At 43.3% G+C, this 21456-nt stretch overlaps 1 protein-coding gene across 1 annotated transcript in view; it reads left to right on the top strand.

Moving 5' to 3' along the window:
- The window catches only part of LOC310867281 (ATP-binding cassette sub-family C member 4-like), an 83722-nt gene that overhangs the window by 27076 nt on the left and 35190 nt on the right, over positions 1 to 21456 (top strand). Inside the window, exons 25-32 of the mRNA XM_083777205.1 lie at positions 1508 to 1699; positions 5052 to 5207; positions 11603 to 11692; positions 12155 to 12327; positions 13052 to 13157; positions 14712 to 14846; positions 16251 to 16316; positions 17826 to 17870. Coding sequence (XP_083633331.1) covers positions 1508 to 1699; positions 5052 to 5207; positions 11603 to 11692; positions 12155 to 12327; positions 13052 to 13157; positions 14712 to 14846; positions 16251 to 16316; positions 17826 to 17870 — 963 coding nt within the window. The remainder of the gene's footprint in view (positions 1 to 1507; positions 1700 to 5051; positions 5208 to 11602; positions 11693 to 12154; positions 12328 to 13051; positions 13158 to 14711; positions 14847 to 16250; positions 16317 to 17825; positions 17871 to 21456) is intronic.

Here is a 21456-nt window from a genome sequence, read left to right as displayed (position 1 = left end):
GAGGAGACAGAGCTGTGTGATGGAGTCTACCTGGAGGAGACAGAGCTGTGTGATGGAGTCTACCTGGAGGTGGGAGAGCTGTGTGATGGAGTCTACCTGGAGGTGACAGAGCTGTGTGATGGAGTCTACCTGGAGGTGACAGAGCTGTGTGATGGAGTCTACCTGGAGGAGACAGAGCTGTGTGATGGAGTCTACCTGGAGGTGGGAGAGCTGTGTGATGGAGTCTACCTGGAGGTGGGAGAGCTGTGTGATGGAGTCTACCTGGAGGTGACAGAGCTGTGTGATGGAGTCTACCTGGAGGTGACAGAGCTGTGTGATGGAGTCTACCTGGAGGTGGGAGAGCTGTGTGATGGAGTCTACCTGGAGGAGACAGAGCTGTGTGATGGAGTCTACCTGGAGGTGACAGAGCTGTGTGATGGAGTCTACCTGGAGGTGGGAGAGCTGTGTGATGGAGTATACCTGGAGGTGACAGAGCTGTGTGATGGAGTCTACCTGGAGGTGAAAGAGCTGTGTGATGGAGTCTACCTGGAGGTGGGAGAGCTGTGTGATGGAGTCTACCTGGAGGTGGGAGAGCTGTGTGATGGAGTCTACCTGGAGGTGACAGAGCTGTGTAATGGAGTCTACCTGGAGGTGACAGAGCTGTGTGATGGAGTCTACCTGGAGGTGGGAGATGTGTGATGGAGTCTACCTGGAGGTGGGAGATGGCCTGCAACAGCTTCAGGTGCGTCTGCAGAGTACAGGAACAAGAAGACTGGGATGGACTGAGACACTGCTGCAGCCAGGGGATGTCCTCCCAGAGGTAGGTCACCTGGCCTCTGTGACCCTGAGGACTATACCGGTGGGGGGTTATGCCCCCAGTAGGTACAACCAAGCCCGGCAGGTTTCAGGTTAGAGGCCAGTCCAAAAGCAGCATTGCCATCAACCATTAGCAGTAGGATGGTTGGAGGAAGATTTGACGGATTTATGCATTTGTCATACATACATTTGTCATACTGTACATATGAATGGTGTTTTTGATGTTATTCTATGAAGTCACAATATTTCGATGAAATGGTTCATGAAAGTCTGATCAGTGTGTTTGATATCATTAACAAACAACAATGTAAATATTATACATTTTGGGGAAAAGTAATTTCCGTGATATGCAAATGTGGGCATATTCAATATATATTAAGCTAATTTGCATATTCAAATTAAGTTTCAGAGAAACTTGTAATACAAAAAAGTTTAGTTTTCATGTTAAGATTCATTGTGGAAAGTTTCATTGGGATAGGACAAAAGAAAAAAAAAAGCCCATTAGGGTGTTTAGTTTTCTCGAGGTATTAGCACACATCTTGAATTGATGAGAATTAAACATATTTCCGCATCTAGGATTTCTTAGGACTTTTAGTATGTTGTTCTAGACACCTCATAGAGATGATCTATGGTGAAAAAAATTCTATTTTAATTAGTCTGTCTGGAAATGCTACTTTGCCTGGACTATAAAGGGAGTCCTCAATTTCTGCAGATGACGTCGGTAGAGAGAGTGGTTGAGTATACAGAGTTGGAGAGTGAAGCACCCTGGGAAACGGACAAACAGCCTCCCAGTGACTGGCCGAGGAACGGCGCCATCACCTTTGACCAAGTGGACTTCTCTTACACTGCTAACGGGCCTCTGGTCCTGAAGAAGCTGAACGCTGTCTTCAGATCCAGAGAGAAGGTTTCTATCCATATTCAACTATCTATTGTCGCTGGTTGCCTGCAATCCACTGAATCCAGTGACATACGCTGATATGCTGCTTGTGTAGGGGGTGTGATGGGCTTCTCTTTTTTAGGTGTAATTATTTTTCAAATCAATTATTGAAGGGACGACATATTGTGCAGACGAATCTCGGTGACTATACCATTTGTGATTCATGGAATACATATCATGTAATTAAGACTGTTCGAGTGGATCCATTTGTTCCAATTTGCATTCTGAGTTACCTGGTGGTGACAACTGTTTATTCACTATAAGAGAGAGAGTGGGAGTAGACGGAGAAGGCAGAGGGAGGCGAAAAGAGAGAGGCAGGAAGAGGGAGATGGTTGAGGATGATTGAAATTGTGTTTAATGCAGGGGGTGTATTTTGCATGGCCACGGTTGGCCAGGGCGGCTGATTTCACAATGGATGGGTTGATAAGTGGAGAGGCCCCGGCTCTGACAGCCCATGGGAGGGATCTTCACCGCATGCCGTGGGGCTGAAAGGCTTTGTGCATCCTGACAGTCCCCCTGAGACCCTTTCACAAGGAAACCTGCACCTACCACTTACAAGATTGTTCTTGCTCCATTCCTCACCACAAACGCATTCATAATAATTATACAAAAAGTAAACACACACACACATGGCACACTACCACATAGCCTACACCTAAGCCCGCAGAGAAATGGCTTGGTACAGACATAACCTAAAGCGAAAGGATATTTAATACCAAGATGAAAGATGCAGTTGCTGCTTTGACATTTCAGTGCAGATTGTACGATATGTTTTCCAGATTATACATTTAGACACCTCTTTGTTGTCTTTGTCTAAATTGAGAGAGCAATGTATTCCATCAGCCCTTCCCATTTCTCATCTTTTCACCAGTGTCGGTGAAAGTAAAAGAAAATGTGGCTGATCTATGTTTGAACGCAATGAGCACTAACTATGAGACCCTGCAGATCGTGTCTGTCTGTGTGTCTGTCCCGCTGTGACACCACCCGCCCGCCACCAGAGGGCGCAGCTGTAGCACGCACACGCACACACACACACACACACGAGCTGCGTTCGCGTTTGCGCTACTTGTATGACAAGAGAGAGAGAGAGAGAGAGCATCTCCTCTGAAGAAGAACATGCAAAGTAGAGCGAATCAAAGGCAGCATCTCAGGATAAAATTAGGAGACAAGAATTGACATGAAATTGAACTTTTTTGTAGTTTTTGGTATTTTTTCTACACATTTCTGTGTTGTGGCTGCTGTCGTATCCTACTGACTCACCTGCCAGTGAGGAGTCCCCACCAGGACGATGTAGAGTCTTCGTCCTACTCCTCCCGCCAAACACTCCCCACTGACAGGTGCCGCCCCAGCCTGTAGGAGTATGTGCAATGATCAATATCACCCTCCGGCTTCCCTCCAAAATTGTGTTCGCATAGACGCCTGACAAAGCCAGATGTAACACGGTGAACCTACAACCTCTGTGGTGGTAGTTTGTTGAGGGGCGCTGTAACCCACAATGCATTGCACTGCATGGAGGTGCGTGATCTCAGTGCTCGTTTAATATCAAACTCTGACGCCTAGAAAATTCAGACCCGTCTGAAGTGGGTGGTACTGTACTGTACTGTACTGTACTTCGTAGTGCTGTACCGTACTGTACTGTACTGTACTTCGTTGTGCTGTACCGTACTGTACTTCGTAGTACTGGACTGGACTGGACTGGACTGTACTTCATAGTACTGTACTGTACTGTACTGTACTGTACTGTACTGTACTGTACTGTACTGTACTGTACTGTACTGTACTGTACTGTACTGTACTGTACTGTACTGTACTGTTCTTCGTAGTACTGGACTGTACTGTACTGTTCTTTGTAGTACTGTACTGTACTTTACTGTACTGTACTTGGTAGTACTGTACTATACTGTACTGTACTTGGTAGTACTGTACTTCGTAGTACTGTACTCTGTACTGTACTTCGTAGTACTGTACTGTACTTGCACGGCAAACACACTGAGCTTGTAGATCTGAGAATACTGGCCACTTTAGGTGTTGTAGCACGGACACGTATGTACACTACACATACATACACACATACATACACATACACACATAGCTCCGCATAGCATCTTCAAGGAATGTCTTGACAACAAGTAGCTCATAACATGTCTACGGTGGATTGTTATGAAACACTTTGCAAATAGAGGATAATTTAAGCTTTTTGTACAGCTGCAATGTTGGTGAGTTTGACGATTAAAACAATCAGATAAGACTTTTCTGATTAGATGAATGGGCTGTCATTGGGAAATTGCAGTTACCACCTTGCTGTATTAGGTTACGTCCAAGAGGGAAATAGCAAGAGTCGCGAACTCCGGTTTACTTCCCGTGTCTACGTGAAGTGGGCGGACACATTATTAGGAGACCGGAAGAATGTTGGAGTCTATTATTTTCCAATAGGAGAATGAACGTGAACACAGCTTCTGAACCGCTCTTTATCTCCATGGTCACTGAACTTAATTCTGGACCCAATCATCACAAGGCACACAATATTTCCAAGATGTTCATACTAAAATGGCATTTTTTTTTAGCGAGACAAATCAGGAGAAAGTCTACTGTATCGACCTTTCTTTATCCCAGACAACAAAGCCTAGATTTGAGAAGATATCTGAAGAGTCTCTCTGTCCATCTGCAGTCGGACAACACATAGAGGGCTCTGGCCCCATATTTAATTTATTTATTGAGATTGTGAGATGAGATATGTGAATATTATAACGTGAAATGAATGGACATATTAAAAGTGAAATAAAATGTGTGTTCCAATGCTTATAAGGTCCAGGCACCTTGGCTGGTAATCCAGTCTGGCAGTGTGCCGCGGATTCGACTTCCGATCCCGACAGCCTTTACTGCATGTCACCACCCCCATCATTCTCCCCATTTCCTGTCAGCCTATACCTAAATATAAAATAATGGTGAAAGCCACAAAAACAACATATACTGTATATAAAAAAAGAAATGGTAGGGAGCAATGTCAATATCACGGCACAATGCAAAAGAGCGTTATGGACGTTGTGGCTACTGACGTCAGGTAATTGCAAACGGAATCAATGGTAGCAATGGACAATGAATCCACTCCGCACCACTTTCCAAATGTAAGATAGGATCCATATGCAGCCAAGTATGATATTTAATTTGAATAATGAAATTAAACAATAATAGAACCGTAATATTGGAGCGTTGGCAGAGCCAAGTGGTTTACTGTCACTAAGTCATATACTGTACATGCTGGAAGTGGAGGAAAAGCTCATTAAAACACATGAATGATAATCCATCTCTCTTAATGTAGGTTGGCATTGTGGGACGCACTGGTGCCGGTAAAAGTTCGCTCATCTCCGCCCTATTTCGGCTGGCAGAGCCTGGAGGCAGAATTGCAGTGGATGGTGTTCTGACTTCGGAGATTGGTCTTCACACCCTGCGCCAGAAAATGTCCATCATCCCACAGGTATCCTCTTTGAGCTGACACATATACTGCAGTCCCAGCTGCTCTGTCTTAGCATGTGAAACTGTATACAGTAACCAAAGGCTAGAGCCGGACGCGATGAGCTTAAAATGCGGAAAAATCGGTGTGTTATCAGAGATGGAAGTTAAGCACTCACTTTTAGCCTGCATCGTGTGTAACGGTGTGCCACACTGCGTACTGTAGCATGGAGTACTATTTGTCTTTCCACAAACTTCCAAAATGTTATGGCTGTGAAATTGTAAAATTTGTCGCGGAAAGGCTCATTTCTACACACTCGGTGTAGAAACAACCGGTGTGAAATTAAAACTCAGGATTTTAGATTATACAGTAAATCTTTCTTCTTGAAGTATCGACAGTATATCTCTGCCATTCCGCCAGTCATGCTGCATAGTCACTGTCAGATCAACACTATGCAACAGTAACCTCCACGCCTCGGCCTGCGATTTTATATGCTTAAAAAAGAAGGAAAAAAAAGAACGGTGAGGAGAATTACAGTCGTCACTCAGGGGATTTCTGAAAGTGAGACAAACGGGATGCCTTGAGACAGTTTAACTTTATTTCCGCTTGTTGAAAGTGATACGGCATTAAGAAAATGCCAGCCTGCGGGTGAGTGTCAGCGGAGAGGAGGGAGGGGAGAATACTCCCACGGCCTGTACTGCGAAGAGAGCAGCTCCCATCCCTGACAGAGGATTAGCCCTCTACCCCCCAAACATGGGAAAGCTGCTTAGGAGAACCCCCTCCCCCAACTCCACCCCATCTTCCGTGATATAGTCTCCCCTGTACACCGTCATTTAGCCAAAGTCTTAAACGTTTTGTAGAGTGCAGCCAACAAAAAATGGGTTTATTAATGCTTTTTCTGTGGCTTTGATAGGTTTGTGGCTTTTGGCTTCTGATAAAGTTTTAACTCCTGTTACAAACTAGTTTTGAGATGGTTGTGACGCATGCTTCATGTGATGTTTACTGTTTGTTTCTCTGCCATGGGGAGAGAGTTATACAAAGTGGCAGGTTGGGGTTGTAGGGGTTATTATTATAACTTTGTACACTCGAGCAGCCGCGCCACATAACCAAGCGGCACTGTATTAAGATGATATGGGGTATTACCAGTATTACTATAAAAGCAGATTCTCCCTTTTCCTGTCTCCATTTTTCAAAGCTTCCCTGTATGAAAAGAGATTTCTACAAATATACATTTTATACATTTGGAAACCTTTTTTATTCTCTCGCCTTATCGCAGAGTTAAAGTGATATTCAGTCAGCCTTGGAAATGGAAAATATCTTTATACGAAATGCTTGTTGCCGCACCTTGTGATGTGGAATCTTCAGATTGTGATATGTATTCCATACATTGCCAGTGAGGAGTTTCATTATTTGCCCTCCTACCCACAGATTTGATTATGATAAAACTTTTATTAGCATGTGACATTAAAATGGGATCCATTTCAGATTCTATTGAATTCTCAGGAATTACTTCTTATTATAGAGAGGGGGAGAGAGAGAGAGAGAGAATTCAGTGGCAAACAGGGGGATTCGAATTGTTGGAGCACATAATCGGCCTATGGAAAGCTGTGCTTGAAAGCAGGTTTTCCAACCTAACACTGAATCCTCAATTAATGTGTGTCACTAGTTTGAATTGGGACTTCAGCTGGCTTAATGACAAGGCAGTCTTCTGGTGACAGAGGGAAAAGCTCATTGGAAGTAAGGAGGTGGAACATTTTCTAAGGCAAAATAAATCATAATGAACAACTGAAAGCTTAATTTCTTCTGTTTCCTTGGGTTTGGTCAGAAATTGTTGTTACTCCAAGTCTCCGGTCCCGTGTGAAGGTGTGTTGAGATGTATATCTCTTACTGTGACCACACAGTTGGTCAGCCAATCTGTTTGTTCGCCCAAATAGTGCAAAACGAGTGCTTGTCGCAGATTGTCATGCTTGTTTACACTACATTGTAGTCACATTATTGTGAAAGAGTAGGTTTTGCACCCCGTCCTTCTGTGTGTATGTATGTCCGTCCGTCCATGTGTCCATCTGGGCTTTGAATGCTATCATGCATTGAATGGGATGTTATCACGTTTATTCAGACCATTGATTGGTAGGTGAGATACTATTGAAGTGGATGAGACACTGACCTACCAGTAGGTGTTTTGTCACTATTCTGTTGGTTAATGATGACTATGGTTTTGACCTCAACGGAGGTACGGCTTTCTCAGTTGGGCAAATGTGCTCCCCACAACATGATCTTGTAAGTCAAGTTAGCTTGAGAATGTGCGCCTCCGTCGTGGTCAGAACAGTAGCCGTCATCAACGCACAGTATAGTGACTTGGATTCTTGGGTGAATGGAGTCGTACAGCTCTCCGGCACCGTTGGCCCGGTCGCTGCCAAACTGTGCACACACACTCCCTGAATGGCAGGGCAGAACCTCTGCCCTGGCAGATGGGCCCGTCACCATCACAAACACATTTTGTGATGGAACTTCTACAGATTTTGTCCAAAAATCAAGTGAATCAGTACACAGTATCTCTATGGTTATGGGATCAACACGGAACTGTCTGATATTTCCATATTCCATCCCCATTTCCCCAGATTGATTTCCAAAGTTTGCAGGATTGGTCCGTTTTGAACAAAATGCATCAACTCATGAACACTGCTTGCGATTTCTGTGAGATTTTGCATGCACATTCCCACTAGGCTGAGGAAAAAATGCCACTTGAAAATGTTCAAATCAGCCTCATGGTGGCGCTATAACAGGGCGCTTGGTGTTTTTACCTACACATTTTGTCCAAAAATCACGCAAATCGGTACACAGTAATGTCTACATTCATGTGATTAACATGGAACTGTCCTATTTTCCATAATGCTGTCCTGAATGCATTGCGGCCACTGATACTACCATCATCTGCCCCTTCTCAAGGTCTAATTAACAAAAGCTATTGTGCTAATCATCATCATCATACTATAATCATACTATAATTCAGTCAATGTCTGTGTGTGTGTGTCTGTCTGTCTGTCACTGTGACTGCCGTAGCTCCTCACTGCCTGCACCAATCACTCCCACCTTTCACACAGGCATGGACCATAATAATATGGAGGTCTTAACGAAGCCCTTTTTTCGGTTTGACACATTAATGATTAATAATGAATTTATTAGTGCAGTACCCCCCCCCCCCCGCGGCCACAAGGGGGGGGGGGATATCTCACAACGGGTGAGGGCTAGTAATATCAATTTACGTCTGATTGCAAATTATTATGTGCGAAAGGCTTTTGCGCCACACTATTGGTGATGTGCTAATGCCTCTATGACTGCCACCGATGAGCAAGACAGTTCATTTTATTGGAGCTAATGGACTCAACCATCTGCAATTTGACAATCTTTTGTCTCCAAAAACGATTGTACACTACGCTGCTTTCAATTAGGCTACATCTGGAAAATGGACTATTCATAAATTATCTTAAAGACGGTGCTTGAATTGGACCAGTTCTCACTTGTACAGAGTACCAGTTCTGCTGACGTTTCCCCACCTGATCACCCTTATCGATCTGTCCTATCCTATATATATATTGTGGGGTCTCGCTAGCGACACCCCGCAATGGTAAGTGCGTTGCCAGGGCAACCAGACACGCTGTCAGACAGAAGTCGCCTCGGACAGTTAGGCCCGCCCTCGGCCGCGTAGTAGGGAATGTATACGTGCCGAATCTCCTCCTCCACCAGATTGAGATGATGGAACGACCACACCCAAATCAGCAATCGGCCACACCCGTCATATAAAAAGGAAGATTCAGTCTGAGTCTGACAGCGGCTGGTTCACACACGCTCACGAGGCACAGCACAGCAAACCGTCGGAGGGTAAGAAGACACACACACTTCCACCAAACACCCATTCATGTGTATATCCCTGCATGTCTTAACTGTCACTCTCCTCTCACCACAGGCTTTTAGGAACGGTCCTGGAAATGTCCGAGGGACAGAGACTATCGGACTGTATGAATAAAATATAGGAACAGGAGTTCCAGTTCCACGTATCGCGCTGCGGGAGGAAGGCAGCCCCGCCACAGTGACGGTGACGTGGAAACTACAAATAATAAGGTCGGAAAGAAACCTATAATTCTTGATATTGCATTGAGTCCTGTCTGGCAAACAGGCGCTCATTATATACGCCGGAACGGCTTGACGGCTTGTGCTCTCTCGGAGCTGAACCCCCCGCTATGGGAGAAGACCTGCTACAGTTAAAGATAAAGACCAATGACGTCACGAAGCAAGGCATCCCCGTCCCATCTTATCGTTGTTAAAACCAAAGCCCTCCAGTGAGGAGCGAGCTATAAGAGACTGTATAAACCTGAGTTGAAATCTAATCTTCTGTTCTCAACCTTCTCCAGGCTGTGGAAGACACCTGTGAAACAAATATTGTATGGAATATAATTTGTCCGAAACCTATGTGGTGTTTCTCCTGCCTGCTGTATGATTTGCTGCTAAACAAATAAAAAGCCGTTTGAAACTGCTGCAATCCCCTGTTCCGCCTGCTCATTGGTCACAGACATTCCACAATATATATATTACTAATGTGAGGGCTAGCCACTTGGCAGACCACGGCCTGTGACTATTACTTGGACATAACCATAAACAAGCATGATATACCCGTGTCACTGATTTTACTGTATCTAGGATCAAGCCAATATGCTCGGCATACAGTATGGGAATTCCAATGTATGGGCATTATACTGATGACATCATGGATCTCCATACAGTATATGGGCATTACAGGGACCAGGAATGATTGTATTTGACTGACTTGGCACAAGAGATGTATACAGATGCATACATCCTACTATTGAATGCACAAAACCTCTGTCCATGTGTCTCTCAGTCTGTAGTTCAGGCATCTCAAGAACCGTCCAAACAAACAGACTTCAAACTCGAGCGAGCGTTGTCAACAACCTGAGAGAGTTCCTTGCCCGGCCTTAAGTTGGTCAGAGAAGCGGCTGTCCAGAACCACCTATGCAACGATACACCCATATATAGACATAATATATAGATATCCGGATGTCCAGAACCATCGATCTGACCAATATTTAGTATTATCTAATATAATATATGTGAAACTAGCACTGGAGCAAATATGTTATTTCCTTGCAGTCACACTTTTTTTTTGGTAAATTTGACCCAGAGAGTGTAGAAACGGACCTGTAAGTTAAAACACTCAGCGTTTTGTAGTAGTCATTTCTCTAAATATGGGACAGCCCAGGATTTTACAGTTACTGTATACTTGACTATTGCTCCTGCCATAATCTTGCAGTTGCCAGGTGAATATTCTTATCTTGATTTGAGGTCAGATTAATGTCTTGTGTAAGCATGATTTATCACATTACCCTGCCTGTACTGAAGACACAATGGCTCCCTGACAGTAGTGGATGTGCGCTCCTCCTGACAGTTGCTGGTTACCCTGTTTTATCTCTTGCTCTTATGGACCCATTCACACTCGTTAATGTTTTTTCAAATGATTATTATGCCCATTAAAGTGCCATAAATTCAGGGCTGTGTTGCAGAAGAAAACCTTGTTGTATTTGCTCATTGATAAAACAATGAGGAAATGATGCTATGAAAGCCTTATCTAGAAGTTATATTGTTCCTCAAAGGGGTTATGACGTTCTGTTTATGGTCTGTTAGGAGAGTCCCAGTAAGTGTTCAATAAATCACTTAAATGTTGGAACAGGATTTGGGAAGAAATACAGTATCGGACCTGGCGTAAAGAGGTCTGCTTCTGTTTATCAGGTTGACAGGAAACAGAGAGGTGTGCAAGAACAGTGCCTGTAGACCGGCAGACTATTCCCTCTGCACTGTAATAAAGAGCTTTACTTGCTTTCTTGAAGACGACTGTGTGGCTGAAGCTTGATACAGGTGTGTGGCTCACCATAAATGCATACATATACAAGGAATCCTAGCTGCCTGAGACCTCAGCCTGTCCTTTAACAAAGACAGTCAACTAATGTGATAACCCCTCCTGATGGTTTCCGGTCACACAATTCAGTGTATCTCTCACTGTAAGGTTCTTTAGTTTTCTAAATGAACAAACAAACATGAACACTGCTCTTTTTGTATGCCATTGTGTTTTCGGCTTCTGTGGTCTGACCACCTCTGCACAGTTTCTTTCAGCTGAGAGCACGGTACAAAACAGTTTTTAGAAGTAAAAAAGATCAACTTATTGAAGCATAGTGGGTCAGGGTATTGAATAGGGCTCCCGAGTGTAGCAAGTCCTTTGTGAACATCTCTCCCTCACACATAGCCTAGCGGTGCTCTACAAAGCCTGTCTTAACCCTTTCAAGCATCTTCCCCCTTGTCATTATCTTAACCGGCCACGGCCTTCTCTTTCTATATCCATCCATCCCCAGGACCCGGTTCTCTTCACGGGCACCGTGAGGGTGAATCTGGACCCTTTCAGCCAGCACACAGATGAGGACCTGTGGAATGCACTCCAAGAGGTACTCCAGCGTGTCTCTGAATGATTCCCCCTTACCCGACCCAGGGGGGGATCCCTCTGTCCCCCTGCACAATGCTGCCATTCAGCCTCCCCTGCTCGCCACAAGTCATGGGGGGAAATCCCATTAGGGGCCATGGGGCCCAGCTCAATGTGCGGCTTGTAACTGGGAACCATTGAAAATGCAGGGGGAGATGTGTTTGGGCAGTCAGGCCAACTGGGGATGAAGGTTCTCCCCACAGCGAAGGGCTCCGGCTCCTGGTCCTGCGTCTGAATGGGTTTGGTGGCCTGGATTAAAGCTCGAGGCTGGGCCACAAGAGAGCACTGACCAGGGTCATCAGAGGACCTGTCCCTGCATTGTGCCAGGCCGCTTAATGGGTGTGTTTTTGATGGCTCTTTAAAGACATCCTCACACGAGGCCTTTTATGCAGTAATGGAGGGTTGGGGCTCTGGTCTCTCTCTGCAGGTGCAACTGAGGGCCACGGTGGCGGAGCTGCCCGATAAGCTGGAGACGGTGCTGGCCGAGTCAGGTTCAAACTTCAGCATGGGCCAGAGGCAGCTGGTGTGTCTCGCCAGGGCCATACTACGGAAAAACCGCATTCTCGTCATTGATGAAGCCACAGCTAATGTAGACCCAAGGTCAGAGATTCCCACGGTCTTGAGATTGCACTGATGTCATTGCTCGGACAATCCATGTGGATTTGTTTTAGGTGGCACGAACATCTGCCATTTTAAGTAAATCAGTCCAATTCTTATTCATCTCTCACGGATGGTAGTGCAGTTCAAAAATAAATTAGACTTTCTTTTTTTAATCATTATTTAGTTGCTGGCCCCTGGGCTCTGAAGAAATCCTGCATCCTGAAGAGTTGCACTGCTATCAGTTGCATGTAAAACAACAACACAGTCTCTGAAGCAAAAGGATGCATTTCCTGATTCGCACGATTGGAACAGTAGAGTAGGCCGATGCAAAACAGGCTGATCATCAATCTTCTTTTCACTGTAATTGTCCGTCAATATCTGTCAGTGGCCAATTGATCACAGCGTTCCTACTTTATACATGTAACATACCAATATCTAATGCGCTCCTAATCAGCTATTATCCTTACTTAACAACATAACAAAAAGAGGCTCATTACATCCAAGTGTGGAAACCGCGCGGCAACAATGTAACTCAATATAATCTCCAACTTACATCTTTGTGAAATCAAGGTCTTCTAGTATTCTGCTTTACAAATGGCTGTACAGCTGCACATACCTTTTCTTTGTGCCATTGTCTTGTGTCAAGTAAAGCCATTGCCTTCGGGCTCTATAGGAAGAGAATTTTGTTTCTGCTGAGGTGTTTTGTTCCCCTTCTACCTTTTAGAACAGACAGCCTCATCCAGCAGACTATCCGGGACAAATTCCGGGAATGCACTGTCCTCACCATCGCTCACCGGCTCAACACTATCATTGACTCTGACAGAATACTGGTAAGTAATTTGTTGTGTTGCATTGCAAACACAATGTATAATGAAAAAAGGGATGCATTGACATATTTCAGTTATTATTGTCGCTGACTACTCATGATCAATAATGAGGTTAAAGCAAAGTAGATAACGGAGACAAGAAGCAGATGAGAGGCAGACAAAGACTTTAGTTTGGCCAGCTGTACCTATTCCTCTCATACGATGGTGCACTGCACAGTCTATTTACGAGCTGTTTTAATAGCACATATTATACTGTAGAAGCCACTGAAAAAAGCATTCTCCTTACCCTCAAAGAGATGCTGCATGTTGCTTACTATACACGTGTATTCAAAACAAGATGACCTACAGTATAAAGTTCCTCAAGATGCCCATCTCGCATTCAGTTCAATTACAGAAGAGTACATATCAAAATAAACTAGAGTATCTTCTGACAGTAACTTCTTCTTATCAGTGTAGTACTCAGTCTCTCCAGAGATTTGAATAATATTGTATGTTTTCTGTATGAGCCAATATCGCCCTCACAATATGCGCTCTCGCACAGCTAGCAGCCCAGCATGTGCCCCATGCCACTTGATCTTTGGCCTTTTCTTGCCACTGCCTGCAGAGGTGCCAATTAGTGCCATTTGTGGCAGCATTTGTTTGCTGTCCATGAGGGCAGGGACTGACCTCCTGGCCACTTGGTCATTGAGAGGACTGAAGAGAAGAATCAAATATCACACAGCAGGGACTGTTCCACACCTACGCTTGTGTTAAACGGCCCCAGATAGCCATGCTGTCTGGGAGAACACACTCAGGATAACACCCGAGTTGCCTCATCATAAATTCATAAAGAGCTGTGGCGTTTTGACATTGAATGACATAACATTTGGAATGTTTCTACCACCTTGCACCCCCCCCTCCCCCCATTCCCCACTCCAAACCCCCAAAAATGGAAGTGGCCTGCCCCTCTACTAAACTGTCGATTATAGCTTTGTCTGCAGAATTCTCCCTTTCATAACTCAATGCTCTGTAAAATGAGGCTTCAATTGTTACAAAGCAGTCACTCATTCATTGTAAGGAGGATTGTTCTAGTTTAAATTTGTCTCTATTACAATGTTAGTCCTTTCATCGCTTCTTGAATTAAAGCTATTCTTTGAGTGGCTTACATGGCATGTGATGACGGAGAAATTACAGTCATTTTCTTGAGTGTGTAGAAGGTGTGATTGTTGGATTTGACTGAGGACCACCCTTGAGCCACTGAAATGCCTGGATAAATGCATGGATAAATGACTGAGCTCCAGTCTGTCAGTGTCAGCGCACTAGACTTTCACACCGCTAACAGGCGATGCACGTTGTCCATGTCCCTACACAGCACAACACAGGCCCCCAGTGTTTGCTGTCAGCATGAGTCACATGAAATGGAGGGTTCCAATGTGCAGAGAACTACTGTTTCCCCTCTCGCCCCGCACTGTCTGCATGCATCACTCAGCACTGAAACAGCTGAAATGTTAGTTTTCAAGCACTAAAGTATACAGGTGGCGGCACACACACCCTGCCCTTGTGTGTGTGTGATTGCAGGTTCTGGATGCCGGCAGGATCCAGGAGTATGATGAGCCTTATGTGCTGCTTCAGAACCAGGATGGAGCGTTCTACCAGATGGTCCAGCAGACGGGCAAGGCTGAGGCTGCCTCCCTGCTCTGCACAGCCAAACAGGTAACCGCACCCTCCCTGTGCTGTCACCGAACACAGTCCAGCCATGGCGCACTAATCCCAGACTCTGCTTCTAACTCCAGACTTCATTGCTCACCTCCAAAATAATACAGCCAAGCAACAGAAGATGTGTTTGTATAACCCTGACAATGCAAAGAGGCTTGAGTACCATTTTAATTTAAAGTGCCTACTTGGAGCATTTCTCCACCATAACATTAATTTCATGAGAGAAATTGCCCCTTTGTAGATTTACATCCTCCGATGTTATCTGGGAAGCCCTCTGTGTAATCTTTTTTTCCCAAAATGTAATTTTGAGATAATTTTTGAGATGATTGTAGAAAAGCAGCTTTCTTTGCCTTATATCTATTTTGAAATATTGGGTTTAACTTCATTGCGATTTGGGATAAACTTTCTATGGGGATTACTGTAATAGAGAATGTCCATATTTTCCCCCCTGTGAAATTCATTTGTGATGTATTCCCCTTCAGACATTCTGTTGAGATAAGAGCTGGCTATTCATTGTTCAATTCCATTTTATGTGCATCTGTCTGGGACTACAGATACCATATTGCAACTTCAAACAGGTCTTTGTGAAATAAGAAAAAGTCGGCATCCTTTCATTTTCTCTCTGTCCCTCGCACAAATTTATCAGCAAAACTGTATCTCCTCAGCCGGAGAGTGAAATGGGTGAAATACTGATTTCAAAGACTCAGCACACTGTGGTATTATTTGGTGTCGTCTTACCCTGCACACTGGTGGATTGGTACTGACATTGTTCAAGCCCTTACGTTACCATTCTTTATTGTAGGGTGCTCTCCTTAGATCAGATTACTGCAACATCCATAACTGTCTAGCACCACTTATTAAATACTGAGATGGTCCACAAGCCGAGTGTGAAGTTTCTATAGTTGTCAGTCAAGGTTTAAATACATTAAATAATCTGATACGAACCCCTTGCCTCTTTGTCGGCCCTGAATGAGAATCCCAGAGTTGGTGGTATATCTGATGCTGGGGCAAACCTGTTTTCACCCGTTTCCCCCCTTTCTCATGACTTTTGCACAATTGAAATTGTTGGTTTACCGTAGCCTTTTTGTGTTAGGAAATAACAAGCATTCCATGGAACATTCTGAATGTACATCACTATATTCTGAGCAATTTAAAAATGGTGTTACATTGCTCAGTTTAGAAGCCACTGTTAGAGAAAATGAAGTCCGTAGAAAATGTCAGTGATTATCGCAAATACTGAATTTCACAGTTGTTTTCAAGACTAAATAAACCACGTTTTGCATGCTCTGGCGGGTAACAAATCCCTTCGCTGCGGTTCAGAATCTGTCATAAATCAGATCTCAGCTCAGATTGGACTGTGCGTTCATAATCTATGACACTGCTTCCCTGATACCCTTCCAGGTTTACATGAACAAAGGCCGCTGTAGTCTGCCTAACGGAGTGACAGACACGTGCTGTGCCGAGGAGGTCCGTGTCATCTTTGAGACATCACTTTGACGGCTTGGAGAGTGACCCTGCACTGTGACATGGAGCTTTGCAATCACTGACCAAATCCCTTACTATGTAAAGTGACCAAAAATCATATTGGTTCTTTATGGTAAAAAATCTTATTACGGTAGATGCTCAATATAGGTCTACTCAAAGTATGTGCTATGTTCGATTGGCACTGTCCTTTGGACTAGAACAGAAAAGAAGCAAGTGTGCAAGGCAGGTTGTGCCTTTATTGGCAGCATATAACTGTGGCTGTTTATTGATTACTCTCTCCACCATATATGCGTCTCAGTCTCTAGGGTAGCGTCAATCCTACTCCAGCACTAGGAAGTGTTGAGATATAGGGTGTGTTCATCTTAGAGTAATACATTATCGCTGGCTTAAGTTATTTAAGTTGAGATGGTATTCATTTATTCTGTAGGACCCAGACTCTGTGAGGTTTACTTAATTGGATTGCTTGAAGACAGGATGGACCTGAGAATAGGCACTAATGTTTTCACTAATTATTTTGCCTTGGTCAGAGTTTCGATTCCTTGTAATTGTACTGTCTATTGATTGTCTAAGATCTGATTGTACTTTGTGCACTGACTTGAATGGCTATAGCAATGTTATTGCTACCTTGTCTCTCTGTCATTAAATGACAGCAACAACGGTCAAATGAAAAGTTTTATTTTATTGCATGAGCTTTAAGACTAAAGTGACATTGAAGAGCAAGTATTTAATTCGAAGCTCTCTGAAAAGCTTTTCTTAAATTTTCATAAAATCCAGTTTGACTTGTCTTCATCTTCTGTGTGCATATTTTGTTTTATTTATTTATCAATAAGCAAAGCAAAACACAAAGACACAATTTGAATGTAATTCATTGATTGAACTTAAGAGGTCAGCAATAGAGGTACCAAAGGGACAACAATGTGTTTGGGCTTGAAAAACTCTAAACCCAGTGATACAGCGTACTGTATCAACCCATGCCGGAATAATGCAGAAATGTTATCTTTAATGTGAGACATCTGTAGCCTGCCTTCAGCCCCTGAATCGCTAGCCACACCCATTAAAGAAATGTGTAAGTGAAACGAAATGAAAATTCAGACAGTGTTCAGAGTGTCTAAGACATCTGTGCTGTTCAAAAGTCCATTTAAAAAGCAGCAAACGTTTCAGCGGTTCCATTTGTACACTCTTCTGAGTTCAACTAACACATGGATTTTACAGTGTACCACCAGGGTATCTCTACTCTGGACCCCTTAAGTTTATCTTCTATACTGATGCACCGGAAACAACGTTTTGATGCCCCAAGCATTACCACAGGCACACTTGCATAGTGTACTGACTGTATTTAATGAATAAAACCATATTTCATTCATTTTTCATCAATTTCCATTGTGCCTGGCTATACTGTATGTACTGTAGCAATGTCTATTTATTTCATAATGCATTAACCATTGTTCATACTAAATTTGAATGTTACTGTACTGTTGCGTTTTGCATAAGGTTACACCTGACCTACTCTACGGTCCTGACACTCCACCATGGTAAGTGACTAAGACTAAAACTCTCTACCTTTTATTTAACCAGTGGGGAAAATCACATTGAGTTATGAAAGCTCTTTTATAAGAGTCCTAGCTAAGACCGTACCAAAGCAGAGTTACAATCACAAGGATAAAAGATAAAACATCTGCTAATAGCACATTAGTTAATAGCAAATGTCTAGATTAGCAAGACATGGATCGTGCGATCAGTAACTCCATTTCTTGAAAATGACATTTAATTTGTTATCGTTCTTTTTGGATAATTATTTCGACATATTATGCTAAACGTGTCTTAATTAGGATGATATATTGCCATCACCACCTCAGTTGCAATAAGAGCTGCTTCATTCCCCTTCAAAACTGACAACAATTAAAGCCAATGATCCACATTCAGAGATTCCTGTCGGTAAACATTTAGCCCTGGTATAAAAGGCAGTATTTAACCAGGGCTCAGATTTGAGTCATGAACAGGGCCATCAGTTCCTTTTTAAAGCTGAGTGATTTACACAATTCATTAAAGGCAGTGAATCTACAGCCAGGGTCATATTAAATGGTTACTTACTCTCAAATGGCCCCTGGGGAGTTGAATTGTTGGGTTGCGAATAGATTAAAGTTTACATTGAAAAGAGAAATTGAATTCAGAGGTAATCAATAGCATAATGGGCCAGTGAGAGGAGCCGGCTGCCTGAAATGAAATTACCATATTTTTAATCTTAATTTTCCACTCTGTTTATCTGACAGTGTGGATGTGCAATCCAAACAGATAATGAGAGAGTCGGATATTGACAGTGGGGTCCTCTGGAGTGCTTGTTTCAGTGATTAAACGCTGTGATCTGTGATTACTTTGTGTCGGGTGTCAGGCTGGCGGCCAGGGCCCCGGCGAGGTGCAGGCATATAGCAGCTGGAGCATTGTGGGTCTCCGAGGTGCAAATGCACCTGACACAGCATTGACAGCATTCTAAGTCCTATCTGGGACTGCAACCACACAGCATCCGCCACAATATGAATACCCAGGGCACTATCTACATCAGAGTCAGCATATATCCTCTCTGCTCCCCCTTCGATAACAGCCAACACAAGAATAGTGACAACAAAGTTTGCACAATAAGTATTATTAACCTGATACCTTCCAACGTCTCTCTCATAATAGGGCCGATTTAAAACATATCTGAATAGGTGCATGAATAGCAATGCAGTCAATGTTGTGCTGATGTGGCTTTAATAAATGCATGTCTATGCAATAACAAGAGAAACCTGGCTGGCCGCACAATGGAGTTAATCCCAAAGAAATAAAATGCAAAATGGGAGTCGGCACAATGAGGAGGGTGTGAATGAGATGATGGATGAATTCAAGCTGTCGGTCCATCCGCACTTTTAAGAGAGACCAGTGATATGACTGCACTGATTTGAGGATGTGATACATGTTCCATTCAGTCAAAGGTGTTTTATTGTCAATTGAGGGAATCTTATTGTAAAAAGTATAACAACTGGTGTTGTAAATTGTTATGTTGTTTTGTTATGGGCTAATACAGAAGTAGCCAGACAGACATTTTTGGTAAAGATACAATGTTTTTATTTTTATCTGCTTTATTTTTTTTACTTTCTGCCATGCCAGCATTTCCTTTTGTGAGGGATAGTGCTGTTTGACAATTGGAAACAAATTGCATGGTGTAGGGATCTGAATAGCAGCGAGTTGGGAGTGTCAAACACTGTGCTGAAAGACGATGGAGGCAGAGCCTCAAGTTTTTGTGGGCAACTCAGACCTGACTGATCCCGGAATAAAGTACTTGTTGAGGAGAGGGAGAAAGGAGAACAGGATTTCGACAGGCAGCAGTGAAATTAGGAGAATTGACTATGTTGACTTTGTTCCTGGCTGGTGACATGTGGGAGGTGGGGGGGGGGGACTCGAGCGAATCCCCAGAGACCATGCGCTCAGCCTTTCCAAAGTGACTGCAAACTAAATATCTGACAAGCTCCCAAGGACTGACATGACTCCCTGTGTAGTGGGAAGAAAAGAAAACAACAAATAGCACCTTTTCTTTCCAGGTACATGTGGTGGCACTGTATGTAGTATGTACTAGTGTGTGAGAAAGTTGCTTCTCATCTTGTTGAAAATAATGTTGATGCTATATGTTCTAGATTGTCACAACAACCTAGTTAACCTAGGTTAACCCAGGTTGTTGTTTGTCACGTGACAAAGCAATTAAAACAAGATTATACTACATGACTGTAGCCATCTCACTTTGATCATGTATATCTTTCAGCAAATAATGTTGAATCCCCAGAATAGGCAAACATACCAGGTTTAATACTGTCCTACTGTATCATCATGATGTCTCAGCAGTTTAGTGACTATCCCAAATTGACATTATAGACACAACCACTAATTCTCAGTACAAACTATAATTATAGGTGACTTGTGTCAGTGTACTTGATTATTAGGCACGGTACACTCTGTGTGCTGTGGTATGGTAGTATGCAATACCTGTACTACTTTTTAGACTATGGGGAGTGTAAACAATGTTCCACCTCCAGAATGGAAATCCCTTATACAAATTAATCGACACAAGTCCTAAACTTGAATTATAGATCACTGAAAATAATGCCATATTAAAAATTAAATAATAATGCAATAAGATAATGCATCTATACTCAGTTAAAAAATCACACTTGTGTGAAGTGAGCGGCGCTCTTATACATCATCACACATCACATTCCGTGCTCAACTCAGCCAATCAGCTAAGAACATTCCGTGCTCTAACAGACAGACACACATACACACACAACTGTGCATAGGAGCGGCGCTCAAAAATACTGTGTATGTAATCACAAAACTACCGATTTCCTCAGACATAAATTCTCCATTCATTGTCAATGGGAATTTAATGTTTGTATACAAAAATAGCCAATTTGCTCGTCCACATATGATGTAAATTATCCATTCATTGTCAATGGGAATCTAATGTTTGTGTAAGACGAATATCTACACTAATACAATGTTTGTATGTCGTATGGGAATGTCGTATGGGAAGCGTTTTACCTGGCTGTGATACTTTGAACTCATATGTGATAGGAAATGGGAAACTCTCTGCCCTAAACCCTGGCCATGCTCTGTCACCTTTAGAAAGATGCTGTTTGATTCTTCAGCTGCGAAATAAACCAGCAAAGTGGTGAGCTAAACAATAGTGGAAGGCTTATCTCATCAGTAAATAAAGCGTATTGCTTAAAGCTTTATGGGGGAATGCTTTATTGGTGATGTCATCCCTTTGTGGAAGATTGATGGAGCTTGAGGAGAGAGAGAGAGAGAGGGGGGGGGGGGGGGGGGAGAGAGAGAGAGAGAGAGACCAGACGGAGCTTGATATTATTTGAAATGTCAAATAGTTTAAATATCCAACATACATTTTAAGTACTGCTGAACTACAAATCAGTCTTAAATTAACCCAAATGCACTTCAAGGTTTCGTCTGGCATTTATCCATGGCCATGAGAGCAGCTGATGAAAGCAGTTCTGTGCATGTAAACTTGGAGGAGCCGTGGGTTGAAGGTGGAGACAGCTTGTGTCCACAGTTATTGTCTGTCGCATTTACGTGATTC

Source organism: Protomyctophum parallelum (genome assembly GCF_964188405.1).
Source record: "Protomyctophum parallelum genome assembly, chromosome: 11".
Taxonomy (NCBI): domain Eukaryota; kingdom Metazoa; phylum Chordata; class Actinopteri; order Myctophiformes; family Myctophidae; genus Protomyctophum; species Protomyctophum parallelum.
Note: the sequence above shows the minus strand (reverse complement) of the source record. Positions and strands in the feature narration are given on the sequence as shown.